General features: G+C 41.4%; 2 protein-coding genes across 4 annotated transcripts; both read right to left on the bottom strand.

Annotated features, from left to right (window-relative positions):
• Window positions 1–102: 102 nt before the first annotated feature.
• LOC114862611 (sorting nexin-4-like) lies at window positions 103–8,567 on the bottom strand. Of its 3 annotated transcripts, none has more exons than XR_005898144.2 (14): window positions 8,413–8,567; window positions 7,859–7,983; window positions 7,629–7,767; window positions 4,802–4,951; window positions 4,665–4,712; window positions 4,523–4,578; window positions 4,355–4,427; window positions 4,134–4,195; window positions 3,975–4,040; window positions 3,762–3,851; window positions 2,751–2,850; window positions 2,411–2,545; window positions 2,170–2,284; window positions 103–1,251 (listed from the first exon to the last, which is right to left on the bottom strand). XR_005898144.2 is itself a non-coding variant. In XM_029163111.2 (14 exons), exons 1-14 carry the CDS (start codon window positions 8,530–8,532, stop codon window positions 1,204–1,206), a joined length of 1,338 nt encoding a protein of 445 aa, XP_029018944.1. In that variant the 5' UTR covers window positions 8,533–8,567; the 3' UTR covers window positions 103–1,203. The 3 variants fall into 3 exon arrangements, 2 of the variants coding, with proteins under 2 accessions (XP_029018944.1, XP_029018945.1); XM_029163111.2 differs by having other exon boundaries at window positions 2,400–2,545; XM_029163112.3 differs by lacking the exon at window positions 8,413–8,567 and adding an exon at window positions 8,247–8,395 and having other exon boundaries at window positions 2,400–2,545.
• A 368-nt stretch (window positions 8,568–8,935) lies between these two features.
• pnpla3 (patatin-like phospholipase domain containing 3) lies at window positions 8,936–16,900 on the bottom strand. Its single transcript, XM_029163110.3, has 9 exons — window positions 16,553–16,900; window positions 15,695–15,927; window positions 15,551–15,616; window positions 13,493–13,702; window positions 12,214–12,274; window positions 11,882–12,058; window positions 11,670–11,802; window positions 11,489–11,593; window positions 8,936–10,409 (listed from the first exon to the last, which is right to left on the bottom strand). Exons 1-9 carry the CDS (start codon window positions 16,737–16,739, stop codon window positions 10,166–10,168), a joined length of 1,416 nt encoding a protein of 471 aa, XP_029018943.1. The 5' UTR covers window positions 16,740–16,900; the 3' UTR covers window positions 8,936–10,165.
• Window positions 16,901–17,408: the final 508 nt, after the last annotated feature.

Raw genomic sequence — 17,408 nt, 5'->3', positions numbered from 1 at the left:
TACAGTATGTATTTAATGGCTCCAGTGTAAACTGTTGAGTAGATCTACAACGGACTATTTTTAAACCAAAGTAGAAAGTACAAATGACTTTAAACACAGAACAGTGGTGCAACAACTTTATTGAAAATAAATAGCACAAATCAAAGCTACAACCATTATCCATCCACTGTTTACCTCAACTGCTTTTTGTGTCAAAGGTTAGCACACACACACACACACACACACACACACACACACACACACACACACACACACACAGAGGTCACTGTGTATTAAATTAATAGAAACACTACACCTCAATATCTACACAACAGTACAAAAACAAGTTTTTTGGGTGATAAGCCTTCCAAACAGGAGATCTAATTTAAATAACGTGAGGCATACAGCTTGTGTCAGACTTAAAATTGAATTCTCTTTTATTTATTTTTCCTATTCACTCATTATTTAAAGCATAAATGTCCCGCAAACGTGAGTAGAAAAACATACAAAATGTATAAATGAAATATGCGTATAAATAAGAGAATTTTAAAATTCTGAATTGAAGTGGGATCTTCTTTCTATGATTCCACTGCTGTTACACTATATCAAGTAATAAAATATACTATACAGGGAACACAGGAAAAAATGCTTATACTGGAAAAAACAGTTAAGGTCTTATATATTTATATTAGTTCATATATATAAATAAGATAAATTCAGGTAGATTTAAACCCAAGAGTTCAGGTAATGCATTGATTTTATTAGTGTAAGTTTAGGAATTTTTTGAAACATATACATCTATAATTAACTGTCATACTGTAGATTCTTTTTGTGTATTTTAGTTGAGTATTTGGTTAAATATGTTTACACCAGCCCCCACAAAACTCCCCAAACAAGGCGCTGTTTGATTGAACCACAACAAACCAATACCATAGGTGTGAAAGCAACCTCAGTAAATTTTGGTCCAATCCAGGTATTTAGTACAGAATCTAGTAGAAGTACAGTAGTAAAGTACAAAGGCTGATTAAAATAGCTTAATTAATTTTCCACATCTTTCAGTAACATGTAAATCTACCAAATACCTCTTGAAATCTGAAGCATGAAAATCAAATGTGCATTTGGTGAGTTGTTTTCAAACATCAACCAGGCGACATTGGGATCATCCTATAGCATCCACTGCTAAGTATCACAGAGAGTGGAAATCCTTCAATCCTAGCTTCAATATTACATCTTGAGGAAACATTCTTTGGCATTGCTCCATACTTGTATTCCCTGTTGGGACAGAATTATTATATGTAATATAATATACAAAACAACTTGAGAAATCACCATCATGCAGGACAGTGCATTTACTATTACTTGCTATTATAATAGCATTACCTATTCTATGTGCATATAAATGCAGTAAACTAAGGAAATGAGACAGTGTCTTGGTAAAACGACTAGCACTACAGCAAGCAGCACTGTTTCAACAAGAGAAGCTGAACATATCGTAGCAGCTACTGTACAAAGGCTTTAGCCTCATTTCAGCTGATAGAATATAACAGAAAACCTTTATTTGTCCTGCAATGGAGTAATTGCAAAGTTGCAACAGCGGTACAGTTTAGCAGAGTGCTAAAAATGATATATACAATACACAATTAGAGATTTACTGAGAAGTACAAAACAGGCTATGATCTTCATAGGTATTATAATACATACATAATTTAACAGTATGTACAGTGTTTGGGCATGCTAAGGTGACAAAGAGTTAAACAATGCCAATGAGTTAGAGTTCAATTTGATTGATGGCAATTTAATGTCTAATTCCCAGCCAGAGCCAATAAAGCCAGTGCGCCAATCGATTTATTAATTATTGGTGTTTGTGCCTGTCCTGCCAGACTCTTTTTTCATTAAGTAGTCTTTTTTCCTCCAGTGCCAGTGCAGCTGAGAAAACAAACGAGTGTGCAAATGAGCAGAGTGGTGCTGACATGATCAGCAGTCAGGGGGAGCCAACCAAGTATGAGCTGATTGAGCAGTTTCTGATGATGCGTGGTTATTCACATCAATCAAAACAATTCCTTTCTGCCATAACTATTGTATATCGTACAGACCCTAAAACTATGTTAATTACTATATATCTGGCAACACTGAAACGCTAACCTAGTTAGTTGAGTGCATGTAAAGTTTTTGTTTGTGGCAACCTCTTACCTTCTTGCACATACTGATCTGCATGACAGCATAGCTAATAAGTGCCTCCCGCAGGTCTTTGTCCTTCTGTTCCTTAAAGCGCTGCATGTCCACCCAAGCCTGCTCAACATGCTCTCTGCAGAAATACACAACAAAATCACCAAGCAGAACATGACCAAATCAGCACACGACAGTTCTGCCCAGTCAGAAAGCAGACTGTCTTTCAGCATAAATCAGTATCAATCACGTACTCGCACTCAACTGTCTTCTCTTTGACGCTCTCCTCTCCCTCTGCTATCAGCTCCTCTAGCAGCTTCAGTCTGGCCTCTCGCTGCTCTGGTGCCTCTTGGCCAAAAATCTTGTTTGTCATGCCTTTGAAGGAGAACGTCCGCACTATCTGCCAAAACGTAGAGGTACAGTAGAGATGTAAAGACAAAAAAAAATACATGCAGGTGAACAGTTAATCTACCACACATGGAATAGCTGAAAGACAGACTGGTATCACTGAAAGTTCTAATGCTTGCGCTGTTCAGCTCTGCTACAGATTGCCCTCATAGTGATCCCTTATAAAGAGGATTTCAAGGTCAGCAAAAAATTTGTACCCCTGTAGCCAGCTCCTCACGCTGCTGCTTCTTAGAGATGAGGTCATGGGAGGCCATCTCAAGCTCAAACTGGTTCAATTCATGTTTTCTGCACACTGCCCTGCCGAATAATAAAAAGGGTCCATATCCAGTGAAAAAAGACTTCAACATCAAAGTAAAATTAGAATCTTGCTTAAAAATAGTCATTGACTTTATTTCAATGTGATGAATTTGAAAAGGGTAACAACATACAGTTGAATTGCCACAGCTGTGCTGGTCACTTGGTTAGACTTTGTTGGCTGATATTTAATGTTTAAAGTTGTATCTGTGTTTACTGTACATATAAAATACATATAAAATAGTGCTAGGATATACACTGCTCATAAGAAACGTAATAACTTTGTCTTGGACATTCTGTTATATATTAAACCAATTGCACATTCAAAATACTTTAAAAATAATAAAATACTCAAAATTAAAGAAACAAATACAAAAAAATGACTGAATTTTTTTAACTGAACATACGAAAACAATATAAATAGCTTACATGAAGCACCTATTAAATCTCCCAAAACAAAAAGTTTAAACTCAAAAATACAATATAAAGTGCATTTGAAATAGAAAATAGCTTGAAGGATAGGTCAAAGGTGTCAACATGACTATTTTAACAAAGTCTTATTCAATGGAGAAAAATAAGAAGAAGCCGGCTTATGTACTCTAAAAAGATGGTAACTCGAACTGCTTCTGCAAACTTAACTTATGGGACTTATGAAGCAAGTCACTTTATATTGTATTTTTGAGTTAATGTCAGTCGTTTAAACTTTTTATTTTGGCAGTATTAATAGGTGCTTTACAGTACGTCACCTGAAACCTTGCCTAGGGTGCCAAATTGGTTAGGGACGGGCTTGAATGTGGACCTTGACGTTTCAGTTATGTATTTAATACGGACTAAAACAACAAGCCTAAACCTGAATTTCTTAAGGCTTAATATATTTAGCATGTCTGACTTCATTCACATTGGATATATCCTACCTCAGAGCCTCAGCATAGGACAGATATTCTTTCAGCTGGTCTGCATAGTGTTCTTCTTCTTCTAAAATGTCATCTATTGAGGCAGCATATCTGTAGGTAGGAGAAGCATGTATCAGTAAATATAAACACAATTTGTACCAAAATAATAATAAAAGATAGGTAATTTCTAAATGGGTTTTGGCCAAAGAAAAAAAATCTAAACTATATACTCACGCATCCATATGATGACCACCGCTCTGCAATCCATCTCCCATCTCTTTCTCTACAGCGCTCCACTCGCTGTAGTATGAAGACACATGCACACCCAGAAGACACATCAGTAGGGTGTTATAAACCATACACAGTCACACTGTTGTATGTTTGCTATCGAACCTGAAGACTCTACCATAGTTCCCATGGACCTTATAAACACCATAGAGTCGATCAGCAACTCTCTAGAAGAGACACAAAATATAAACAAATCTCGCGGTTGTTCACAGCGCTATACTGTAGTTGTTGAAAACTGTATGTCCGAATAAGCGGTTGAAAATGGATGTATGGATGTATGGATAATGTATGTATGAGAGAGAAAAATAAGCAGAAAAAAAACATACTGCTCTTGCTCGAAGTAACTGAGACGTGTGAGATTGCAGCTCGTCACTGTAGTGTTTCATCTCCATGAAACGTCTAAGAATGACAAACAGTAACCAGCAGGTCAGCACTGATAACAGCTGATGACATTAAAAGAGCCACTTGTGCAAACTGCTTAGCTGACTTCTTACTTGTCTGGATTTCTCACCCTGAAGGTGGCGCTGAGAGCTCTGAGCCTGGAATCTGACTGCAGTAAGGAAAAACAAGGTGGTCAAGCATTCATTTCAACTGCCTCTGAAAACATACAAAGTCCACAAATATACTGTATGGTACCTTTGCATGAAAACCTGTCTCACACACTGCTTCCTTCCAGCCATGTTCCTACCAAAAAGACAGCAGCAAAGAGAGATCAGATCAAACAGAGAAATGGATGGAAGAGTGCTCGACTGATTCTGGGCTACAACTTGCACCTCAGTGAGAAAGTGGCAGAGGATCTTGTCATTGGAGAGGACAGGATGAGATGCCACTCGTAGTAGAAAGTTCTCCAGACCTATTCGACGGCGCTCCACAAAGTCTGGGTCCATGTTGTCTGCAGACAGCTTGTGCCACACAAACTCTGCCTACACACAAGAGAAAAGAAAAAAACTAAATTTTTTTCAGGGTGCATTGTCCATCCTTCACATCTTTACACAAAGCCCCCCCCCCACTTCACACCATCCTGAGACACTCTTTCAACCCCTATCCTTCTCCAGCACCCAGGTGAGGAAAGAGCTTAAGAAGATCAAGGCCAGGAAAGCAGCTGGACCAGTCGGCATCAGCTCCAGACTCCTAAAGTCCTGCGCAGGCGAACTGTGTGGAGTTATGGAGCATGTCTTCAATCTGAGGATAGTACCGCGGCTCTGGAAAACCTCCTGCGTGGTACCAGTGCCCAAGACACCACACGCCAAAGACCCCAGCAGCTTCAGACCAGTGGCTCTGACATCACACCTGATGAAGACACTGGAGAGACTGGTCCTGGGTCACCTCCGCTCTGCGGTGGGAACCTACCTGGACCCGCTACAGTTCGCCTACCGACACGGCATAGGAGCAGACGACGCCGTCATCTTCCTACTACATCGAGCTCTTTCCCACCTAGAGAAGCCGGGCAGCACTGTGAGGATCATGTTCTTTGACTTCTCCAGTGCCTTCAACACCATCCAGCCGGTGCTTCTAAAACACAAACTGGAGGAGGGTGGTGTTGACCTTCATCTGACGGGGTGGATTATGGACTATCTCACAAAGAGGCCTCAGTTTGTGAGAGCCAGGGACTGTGTGTCTGACACTCTGACCTGCAGTGTGGGGGGCCCCACAGGGGACTGTACTGGCCCCCTTCCTTTTCACCCTCTACTAGTCAGACTTAAGGCACAACACGGACAGCTGTGTTTTGCAGAAGTTCTCTGATGACTCTGCGATCGTCGGACTGATCACCGATGATGACGACGCAGAGTACAGAGGACTCACTCAGAACTTTGTGGACTGGTGCCCCCGGAACCACCTCCTGATCAATGCAGGGAAAACGAAGGAGATGGTGGTGGATTTCCGCAGACAGCAGCCTGCTGTCATCTCACCGATGCACATCCAGGGAATGGACATTGAGAGAGTGGGCTCTTACAAGTACCTGGGTGTCCATCTGAACAATAAACTGGACTGGACTCATAACTCAGATGCACTGTACAGGAAGGGTCAGAGCAGACTCTACCTGCTGAGGAGACTGTGGTCTTTTAGGAGTGAGGGGCCACTCCTGAAGACCTTCTATGACTCTGTCATGGCATCAGCCATCCTGTACTGTATGTGTGGTCTGCTGAAGCAGCATCACAGTGAGGGACAGGAAGTGACTGGACAGGGTCATCACGAAGTCCAGCTCTGTCCTGGGCTGCACTCTGGACACTGTGCAGGAGGTGAGAGAAGGGTCCTGGCTAAACTGACATCCATCATGGACCAGGACTCTCACCCACAGGAGGACTTAATGTCTGTTCTGGAGAGCAGCTTCAGTAGCAGACTCATCCACCCTCGCTGTGGGAAGGAGAGATATCGTAGATCGTTCCTACTGTACCTGCTGCGATCAGATTATACAATCAACAATGTCAACAATGTTAACTAACTTCCACACCAGAACTGATAAACCACCCACTGCATCAGTGACAATACAGAAATTCGCAATATTTGTGCAAAACTGTGCAATATGTAGATTATAGTTATGACTGCATACCCACTCTGATCACTGTATTATACAGTACTGTGCCAACTCAACCCAGTTACACTGATCTGCTCTGTATTTTTACTTGCTGCTATATTTCTCTTCTCCTGTATAACACTCTGAGCTGTTGTGAGACGAAAGTTCCCCATTGTGGGACTATTAAAGGTTTTCTTATTGCTTATGTCTTCCATTAATCTACCGCTTGTTCCTACGCAGGGTCGCGGGGAGTGCTGGAGCCTAACACAGCTGTTTTTGGAGGTGAGGCGGGGTACACCCTCACCTGGTCCACCCCGGTAATCGAATCTAAAACTCTCTAGGTTCTCTATTGAACCAGTGCTACCCACTGCACCAGCATGACGCCCCATGGTGAATTGTTTCACCTTGATTTCAGTCAACACTTACAGTCATACAGGCTGTGCAATATGTTTTTACAGTTCCTAACAGCTGATATTGTTTGTCTATATTTAAACAATAAAAAACACTTCATAGTTCACAAAGAAACCTGCATGTTTAGGAGGGAACAGAACAGGTGAAACCATTAGGTCACATCAAAAGAAAAGGTGGGGAATCTTCTGTGAAGATCTTTCCTTGTGAAAAAACAAATATTTGGCCTCAGCTGGAACAACATCTCTTCTGCATGTTAACAGCGGCTGTGACTCATTTTCTCTATTCTTGTATTACGTGAACCTAACATGTATCTGTGTTGATTTCTACATTGCATAGTTTGATCCTATCTTATTTATTTTAAAATCATAGCATGATCAGCATGTCTTGTGTATGTCATCTAATTAAACATTACTATAGTTGGTGTGACTGTTTATATTGCACAGATGCTCATGGTAATGTTTTAACAATGCTCATAATATACTCAATACAACATTGATTGGGGTACTGATAAGCAATTACAACTGAATTACCTGATCACTGCAGTTCTAGTTGCACTAATATAATTCAGGAGAACTGTTTGTCTATGACAAGTTCACTATCTCTGTTGTGTTTTTTATGCACAGCTTGGACAATCACTAAACGAGGTGTGAACAATAGAGGTGTGTTGGGCTCACTCGCTTCTCAGGTAAAGGTGGTACCACAATGTACGGATAGGTAACGATGAGGTAGTTCCGCAGCAGTTCAAATTCACTGTATCGCCTCCACAGAGAGTCGGGAGCTGGGTTTTGACCCTCTGTGACTGCGTCCATTGGCCTTTAACAAAGACAGAGCCACAGGACAATTCCGTTAAACCATGATTTGCATTGCCACACAAACTCACATGCAACATGTACAGTTTTCTCACCGTGTTTCAATTAGGTACACGGTGAATGTCTCCTGCATGTTCACTGCATTTTTGCCACTCCTTTTCTCAGCCTCAGCAACGCAGATCTCCATCCTGCGCAGGAGTATCGACCCCTGCTCCACCATCTGAACCATGGAAGACATTGGCGAGCTTGTAACGAATCTCATGTTCAATTTCACTCATTCAACCTACTCGTTGTGAAGCAGCTAACGTTAGCTAACAGCAATTAGTGACGAAAAATGTACTGTACTTGGCTAACCAACGTTAACATGAGAATCGTCGTACCTGACGTCACAACTGAGCAAGACAATTCAGGTTAACTAAACGACATGGCAACACATTTCTCAGTGTTCTATATATTTATGACACGTTACTGCAGCTTTGTTACCTAGCGTAGTAGTCACACAAGGTTAGCGCAGCACCCTTTGGCTGTATTGCTCTGTCTCGAACTTAGCGGCTAATGTTTGCCGACGTAAAAAATAACCGAACTACAACCCAGCACATACGTAGAAGTAAGGGCATTGTTTTTGCGAAACGCTGTCGTTCCTTTTTACCGCGTTATTTATGCTCTCGTCTGCCGCCGTGTTGTTCGAAACGTCGTCGGCAGCCAGCGGCTCTTTCCCCTGCTGCGCCATCATCTTTCCTCCTGATGTTGTCGGGGAGCCAGGACGCATGCGCAAAGCATCGCAGCATCCAACACACGCTATTGCTAACGTAACTATTTAAAATCAGTTAAATGTGTAAAGGTTAAACAATATTAATTATTGTAAACATAACAGTAATAACAATAACAATAATACTACTAATAATACAAGAAAATAATACAAACCTCCCTGAAATCTTTTCTCGGTCTTATTATTGCAGTATGTAGCAAATAAAAACAACTTTGGTAATCATATCTGACCTGAAACAGGAGAAATTCAGTCTGAAAACATTTAAAAAAGAATTATAATAGATCTTCTTTTTGAGGGCAATCACTCACATATTACATTTCCTACCCCCTTATATTTACAGTCACAACGAAATGCTTAACTGTGACCTTTCCTTAATTGCTATCAGAAAATAATTCAAACCATAGCTAATAAATCTCAAATTAATTAATTTTGACAATCATTGTGTAACAAGTACAAAAGGGTGCACAAACATTTGCATTTCTTCAATTTAGGGTTTTGTTGAATTGGGTTGCATCCAAGAGAAAAAAAGTACAAACTTCACATTTTCTTATGTTAGTGACTTCTTCCCATTTAATTTTCCAATTTTGATTAAACAATAAAAAACAGAGCTTTGTTGATAATGACACTAGACAACCACAGCCATCTGTGTCCACCTCTGAGATCTGACAATCCGCTCTTAGCAACAAGGACATACTGGTAATTAAATTCCAGAATTACATATTCACCACAATGTTGACCATCTACTGTAATATGATGTGACTTTCAATAATCCACGTCATATCAATCAATAAGTGATCAATAACAACCTCAAAGCCTCATACATTTGTAATGTACTCCTCATGTCCATCATTCTAGTTAATGTGAGTAGTTAAATCTAGTTATACTGTACTAGTTGGGACATACTATACTTACAGTACCCTGCAAAGCTATTCGGCTGAAAATTCAGCAGCAGAAAACATTCCCTGAACCATTGCTGTCTGTTGCTGCTTTAAGGATTTATGCTTTATGCATATGAACTCTGAATGTATGTAACATGTACACTCTATTTCACAAATATATGTAACATGAGAACAGAAAAAGGAAAATACGAGCCCTTTAGACTCACTGAACTTCCTGGAAGCAGTGCATTGACATTCCCCTACAGTATATCCATATTTAAACAAGCCTCTCCATTCTAACCAATTAGAGAAGACAAGTTGTGTCTGCTTGGTAAGTGCTATAGATTTTAGCAATTTTTATTTATTCAAAATTTTCTGTGGATTCTCAAAATTTGTAGCTTCAATTGTGTTGTAAAATGTTGGAACAACTTCAACAGAAGCCACATGGAGTGAACATAAAGACATCATCACACAATATGGTTTCATAAGTGATATGAAGAGGCACACATACAATTTGTATCAGAATAAGCATTGAATGAATACTACTGTACTTCTGTTTACATTTAAACAAAGAACAAGAGTTTGGATTGTAGTCAGACTTTAAAAACCAATTGTGTGCTGTACATTAAAAGGGGTCCTAATACATCCTGTTAGATCCTGAGAGAGATTTCCAGAGCACTCGGCAAAATATAATACAGCGTGCCGTCCTGGAGTGTTCTGAAACATCAAGGTTAAAGTGCTTATTCTGTTCACTGCTACGCGTTGCTTCGAGGGTCCTGCTCGGCGCCGACAAAGAAGGAGACTTGTCTTGGAGAAGGTGGGGTGCCTTGAGGATGATGGCGTCGCGAGGCTGAGGAAGAAGAGGTAGAGTCGAGATTGTCCAGGTCGCTTCCGTGGAGATCTAGTGTCGAAAGCACAGGCAGGTTATCTCTCTGCGGGGGCCTGTTGTGATCTGTTGACAGTGGAGGTGCACTCAAGCACTTCCTCAGGCATGGCTCGCTGTAAAAGTCAAATAGGAATCATTAGATAACAGACCTTCAATTCTCTAATCTACTAATCTACAGAGATTTTGGACCTTCCAAAGTTTTATTTATGAATTATACCAGTGCAATGCTTTAATATAACAGAATGATGACTAGTGTCTGATGTAATGTATTAAAGTCCAGTTGTTAATGCCATCGTAAGGTTTAAACTGTATCATTGCCCTAGTGCAATGAGTCAAGAACACCTTTAACAGATTGACTCCCTAAGAGCACTGATAAGAGAAATGAAACTATCGTACTGTTTCTAAGCACCTGGTAAAGTGTGGTAGCAGTAAATTCATGATTTAGATGTAGATGATCTAAATCAGGGTATCAATTAGGGTATTACAATAGTCTCACTGGAATGTCTAGACTTTAGAACACACTGCAACTTGCTGTCATTAATAAGTGTAGTTCTATAGTTCAATCTTGTACCAAACAGTAACTACCAGGATGTGGGCCTTGCCTCACACCATGATAAGCTGCCTACCGATCCTGGCCTCCTAAACATGCAGCTTCACAGTTATAAAGCATGCACCATAATATCTGGGGACTGCTTGGCCACTTGGTTGAGGCCTAGACCTAAAACCATTTTTACTTTGTTTGCATTTTATCTGCAACCTCTGAAATGAAACACTTTTATGACACAGACAGATCAATATGCTATAAGTGTGTATTTTGATGCATTCTACAGACTGTGGTTAATCATGTATTTGAGAAAAAGTCAGTGTTAAAGTTTTGCTTATTATTTATTGATGGCAAATGACCAATTAATTTAAAAAAGTAGATCAAGAGTGAATATCAGTTACAATGAATTTATTGTTAAAAATAATAATATAATAATTTTTGGCCCTAAACTACTGCTATTATTAATACATCTTTGAAAAAATGTAATATAGGTTTTCACTTTATTATATTAGAGATTATGGATTATGTTTTTTTATCATTTTATTTTTCAATTTGCTTGTTACACAATGCCTGTTTGTGTGTTAATAAATTAAGAAAATTATTACAATTCCTTTGATCTCCAGGAAATAACACTGTCTGCAAAATCACCTGCTGGAATTAGATTGTCCTTTCCACGCCTGCCGGTACACGTCGCCCGCTACATTAAACAGCCAGCGCACATCAGCTGGCACATCTGGGATCCACTCCACAAACCTGAGGTGGAGTAAACATGAGATTGCGATGTTTGATGTTTTGCTGTAAATTTTAGATATTCGTAACATCAGCTGACCTCTGGGCTACTGAGTAGGCTGACTGTACAGGAAGTGTGTATGGCATGAGCATGTAGGAAGCCACTCTCATCGGCAGCATGTCAGACACCTTGCCGTAAAGACCAGATTTGTCTTGGCAAGCCTCGCAGAACACTGGCACACACAAACACAGAAAAAAGACCAGTCAACCAAACCGCATGTATATGTGATTACGGACAAATGAGCACCTCACCTTTCTTAAGTGGCGTAGGGAGAGCAATCTGTTCATCCAGCCACCAGTGAGGTTTACGCAGCAAGTACAGTCTTCGGAGCACCCACTCTTTGGTGGTTTCAGGCTGCTTGCAGCAGCAGTTAGGGGCGTTCTCCAGAAGGGCCGGGCCAGAGGTCGGACGGTCCACCATCAGCAAGTCTGGAACCACAATAGTCCATCACTTGCGTAACTAGAATAGTTAATAACTAGAAGCTGAAGGATACAGCTGAAGGATACAGCTACACAAACGTCTAAGCTTGTACTGTATACATGTACTGTATAGGAACACTAGATGCCAACAGTGGGAAACTCACTGTTCTCTTCCAGGAAGCGCAGAGCATCTTTGTAGCCACTCTGACACATCTCAGCCAGGACCTGTAAGTTGGAGGACTTTGAATTATTTAACCTAACTGATCATCATCACATATAGTACACAGTTCAGTGTTAGAAGTAATAGAGTTGCTGGTTTCTTTTGTGATTGAGCAGGGATTTTGTATTTTGAATAATGGCACCTATAGCAAAGAAAAGGAATGTTGCAATGACTACTACTGAGTTTGGACATTTTATTATAGTGGTGTATATAATTATCTTAATTCTTTTCGGATTTCATAAAGAAATGGCAAGACATACAGTATGTATGGGAGACATACATGTACAGTAGAAAAGGCTGAAATAATGTAGTAGTATCGTCTATCTTGGATCAATGCACGATACAAAACATTTACTGAGAAAACAGATGATACCGGTGACTGAGATATCCCTATCTTCAAATGTAAACAATGTCCCATCACTGTCATCATGAACCACAGACATTAGTTTGTCTAAGGGCAACCTAGCACAAGCGCTCTGACATCAGCTGAGCCGCTCAGTAGCCAATCCACTGGTTGGAATGGTCACGCCACCGGGGTTGTGGGTCAAAGCGCACACGCCATTCGGGCAACAGCCAAGATTGCGTGTTTGCAGCAAGGAGTCATTGGCTCTGGCAGGTCTGAAATGATTTCAGAGGTAATTCCTGCATTTAGGAATGTGCTAATAACCTAAACACCTTAGTTCCAAAAATCTCTGAACTGAGTTACGTAAGCTCACGCAAGTGAGTGTGAGTGATCACAGATTACAAAAAGGTTATTATAGGTTGGCACAGTGAGAGGGGGTAACACGCAGAGGTGTGTGGAATGAAGACACACTGTGGCCCATTATCAGCCTGTTGTGCTCAGGTGGGGGAGATGGTTGGAGCAGCCCAGGATAAGATCATGAAATTTTTGGTGGGAGCCCGGGGCAAACGGGCTTCGTGCAACAACCAAGTCTTGGCTAAACTGGTAGTGGCAGTAGGTTGGGTGCAGTTTGCAAAGGACCAAAGAACCCTTTTGTATGCAACAGATCTACTGAGACTTTTTGGAGGAGCCCACGTTGTAGGCTTGTTAGCTGGTAAACTGGGGGCAACAACACCACAGCAGATGCACAGATGACGATCTGATGGGCAGGAAAACCCGGAACGTGTATGTGAAGTAAATATGCAGTTGGTTAAGGAGTAAGAGAGAAAAACTTTGATGGGATGATGGCACAAGCGTGATTTCTCAGCCTACTTTACTGTACCTTGGGCTCCGGTGGAAAGAGGGCCCGTGTCAGGCGGTACATGTTGCCCAGGTTTATCTGAATACTGGTGTTGGTGACGCGCAGCTCATGGAAGCTGGTGGAGTTGTCTCGGGGACAGATGTCACTCTCGCCGCAAAAAGGAGAGATGGTGATGGTGTTCTTCAGCTCTGACTGCGGCAGGTTGTTGCTGATGCCTCCATCCACATAACGCTGAAATAGCAAAAATGTGTATTTTGACATTTTAGAATGTTCAAAAAGACTCATGTAACAGATGGGCTATTGTAATAATGACAATGAGACCAGAGTACCACACACAGGCACTTAATTGTATGCAGGAAGTATTTTTCCATGCCTGTTTGATCTACAACTGCTCCAATATCTTTATATGCACGAACAAAACAGTTTTACAGCTTTCATTCCTCTGCGACATTAGTTAATGAAAGGAGAGCTCTCTCGTTTTAAAGCACTTACACTGTGACATAGAAGGACTTAACCCTGTTCTAAGTACTGGCTGTAAAACCTCATGCTCCCATCTGAATAAGAGAGAAAATCTGCCTCTGCGATGGGACCTGCCAGCCTGACGGAATATAGGCCAACAAATCGAGGTCAGGATCACTTGATGTGCACACACACTGTGGAGAAATATATAAATCAGTACTTTGACAAATGTACATAAAACGTTTTTTGTATTCTCCTTATCAATTAGACTCTGATTTAATTCAGGTCATTTAGTTTCCTGGAATGTTTCCTTTTCATTATCAAATGACATAATCATTTCAAGGAGCAGTCTAAAAATTTAGATAGTTTATCTGTTCATCCATTGCCCAGAGATCAGCGTGTGCTGTAGATCATGTGTTAGCTCAGCATGCACGCACCCTCAATCTTCCCTGAGGCAACAGAATGTACAGAATGTACAGAATGTACAGTACATACATACAGCTGTGGGACTGTAAACACTGCACCTAGCACAGATTTATTGGAACCAATGTGTCAAAGTGAACTTTGGCACCAGGGGCTGAAACAACAAGCTCTATTTACAGCGAGCATATTTTTTCCATCAAACTTAGGGAACATTTTTACTATTCAATCCCCTTTCTGATGAACAATTCTGGTCCTCCTTTCTACAAGGAATCAATGCTAAATATTTTAATGGTAATGGACTGACAGGGATCACGATTATGTATAAAAGGAGCACCCACCAAATGCTCAGTCGGTGGAAACATTGTGTAGTTCACATATTTGGCACTTTTGGGGATTCTTGCCAATCATACAAAAGAGTAATTCTCACACAGTTTTGTTCTTTCAACATCTCTGCAGTTCATAATGTGAATAATGTGATTCTCAAGGAACGCCTGGGAAATCTGTGTCTGTACGTTTTCTGACCTAAACCATGAAAAAAGAACTGAGTGGAGATTTTAGAACGTCAATGTTATCTGGGTAAAAATCCTGAAAGTATTTTTTTTTCACGAATAAATTGTCGGATCACAGCTGTTTAACTACTGTGACAATCACAGCTTTTGACTTCTGCATGTCTCCTGAGACTATTTAGTGTTTTTATGATATTTATGCAGTCATGGTGATTACTTCTATCTGGCTTCGTTTGACCTTTGTTTCATGTCATTTACTGTAAAAGTGGGAATGACTGCAGGCTCAGCTGTGATTAGCGCTGCCTGCTCACATTGGCACAGACAGTAACCCCAGCTCTGTCTACAGTATCTGCACGAGATCAAAATCAAAGTCCATCAGCACCTGATAAACAGAAAGCATCTTTGATTACCAAGCTGTTTTTCTCACACACACACACACACACACACACACACACACACACACACACACACACACACACACACACACACACACACACACACACACACACACACACACACACACGAATGACTAATCATAATTATTTGTGAATGACAGTACATTTTCTCAGGCAAGTCTTGCCCTTTCACATGCCATCTTGCCTATTGTCCTCTCAGATCATGAAAATCTGAATTTTATCATAACCATCCATGAGTGTTGGACAAGGCTAAAAAAAACTGTCTAAAACAGTACCACTCCTCTGAAGGTTGGCGGCATCAGGCCACAGTAGATGGGGATGAAACAGCTGCATATCAGGGCCTGTAGGCAACGAGCAAAGTGCATGTTACAAACTTGCTCGTTTTACTACTGTGGAGTCGGTAAACAAACTTTTTGCACCTGAATGAGTTCCTCTTTGGAGCTAAACTCCGACACTAGCACGTTCTCCCCATTGGACACCTTGGTGAGGGAAATGCACAGGCGCCCCGAGGCCAGGACATGGGCATCAGACGGTAAGTCGCGATTCAGGCCAGACTTCATGACCTTGATCAGGTTGAAGGTGGGGTGGAGGGGGCCCAGGTTTCTCTTCCTGGCCTCCTTCGCCATCTCAATCACATCTTCACAGCACTTTGCTGGGAAGGACAAAAAACCTGGTAAACATTTCTGAATGCTGCTGCTTTGACGTTTCTTTGTAATCAGATTGCTGCAAACACAACTTCAATCAGTGAAAGACTCAATCAATATGCAGTGAAGTAACTACGAGTCAGTGACCAACAGTCACCTGAAGGAATCCTCGCCCCACTCTTGAACTCACAAACTAATGTTTTTACTGGTGTAATACACACAGACTAACCTGCATTCACGTGTACACTATTAACAGAATGAACGCTTATGATACAGTAGCTGATTCACGGGAGGGGAAGTGAAAGGATTCCTGTAACCTAAACAGGTTTCTTTACTTCATCTAGTGGCTCCACACCAGTCTTTTAGATATTTAGTCACACGTCTGCTGGGCATATCATTTGGCCATTGCACTGTATGTTACTTTTATTATTATTATGGATGTTTCACAGATCAATGAAGTCACTGTATGTTTAATCAAACTCATACAGATTACAGTAATAACTAATACAACATTACTGGCAAAAGTAGCAGTAATAGTAGTGTAGTACTCTGTAGCTAGCAATAATAAGGTCCTCCGGCTTTCTTTCATAAATGACTGAGATCCAGGCTACACACCTTAGCAGTAACTCTTACCTAAACACGCCTGGCTGGCGAGCACCGAGGCGGTGAGAGCACCGGCAGAAGCCCCGTACAGCTTGGTGGCCCCGTTGACGAGGAACGGAGCCCTGTCCAGCAGGCAGCTGGCTACTCCGATGTGGTAAACACCCAGAAACCCGCAGCCGGCGAAAGACAGGTTCCAGCCGCCCTCAGTGTCGAACATGGCGAGGCATGCCCGGTGTGAGGAGCCCTGGCAGCTGAAGCAGCACCGAGGGAGCTGCCACCGTCAGGCGCAGCACCGGACGAAAGGCGCAGATTCAGCCTGCGGGTCAGAACCCGGTGGAAGAACGGGAACAAGCAGAAGGGGCGGCGCTGACAATGTTGCCTTCAGGGGCTGTCAGAATAATCACAATGCGCACGTGTTCGGTACAGTGACACTTCACTGCATATTTTTATGGCGTCATGAGATAGATCATTAAATTTACCAATCAAGATGAAGACAACATAGTATTGTGAGGGCAGGATTGGACGGACTCGCATCAGCTTGTCTACATGAGAACCAGTGGACCGCGAGCTTCACGTGACGTCAAGTCCCCGCCCGCTTACAATAAGAAATCGAAACACAAACTTTCATCGTGATTGGTTCCTGATGAAAACTGAGCCGATTCTGACTAGAAAATACGTGGAACCAAAATAATAATTAACAGACTTGAATGATCGGTAGCGGTGACTTCCCAACTAAACATCATATAACACCTGTAAAACGTATGCAGCTATTCACACATTCTAGCCACAGTTGGGCCAGATATATGAAACAGTGACTGACTCAAAGTAATGTTTAATACACACAAATGCGGTAGTATAGCTTTACTGGAGCGTCCATATCTGTGTA

This window comes from Betta splendens, chromosome 9 (assembly GCF_900634795.4).
Source record: "Betta splendens chromosome 9, fBetSpl5.4, whole genome shotgun sequence".
NCBI classification, from domain to species: Eukaryota; Metazoa; Chordata; class Actinopteri; order Anabantiformes; family Osphronemidae; genus Betta; species Betta splendens.
Note: the sequence above shows the minus strand (reverse complement) of the source record. Positions and strands in the feature narration are given on the sequence as shown.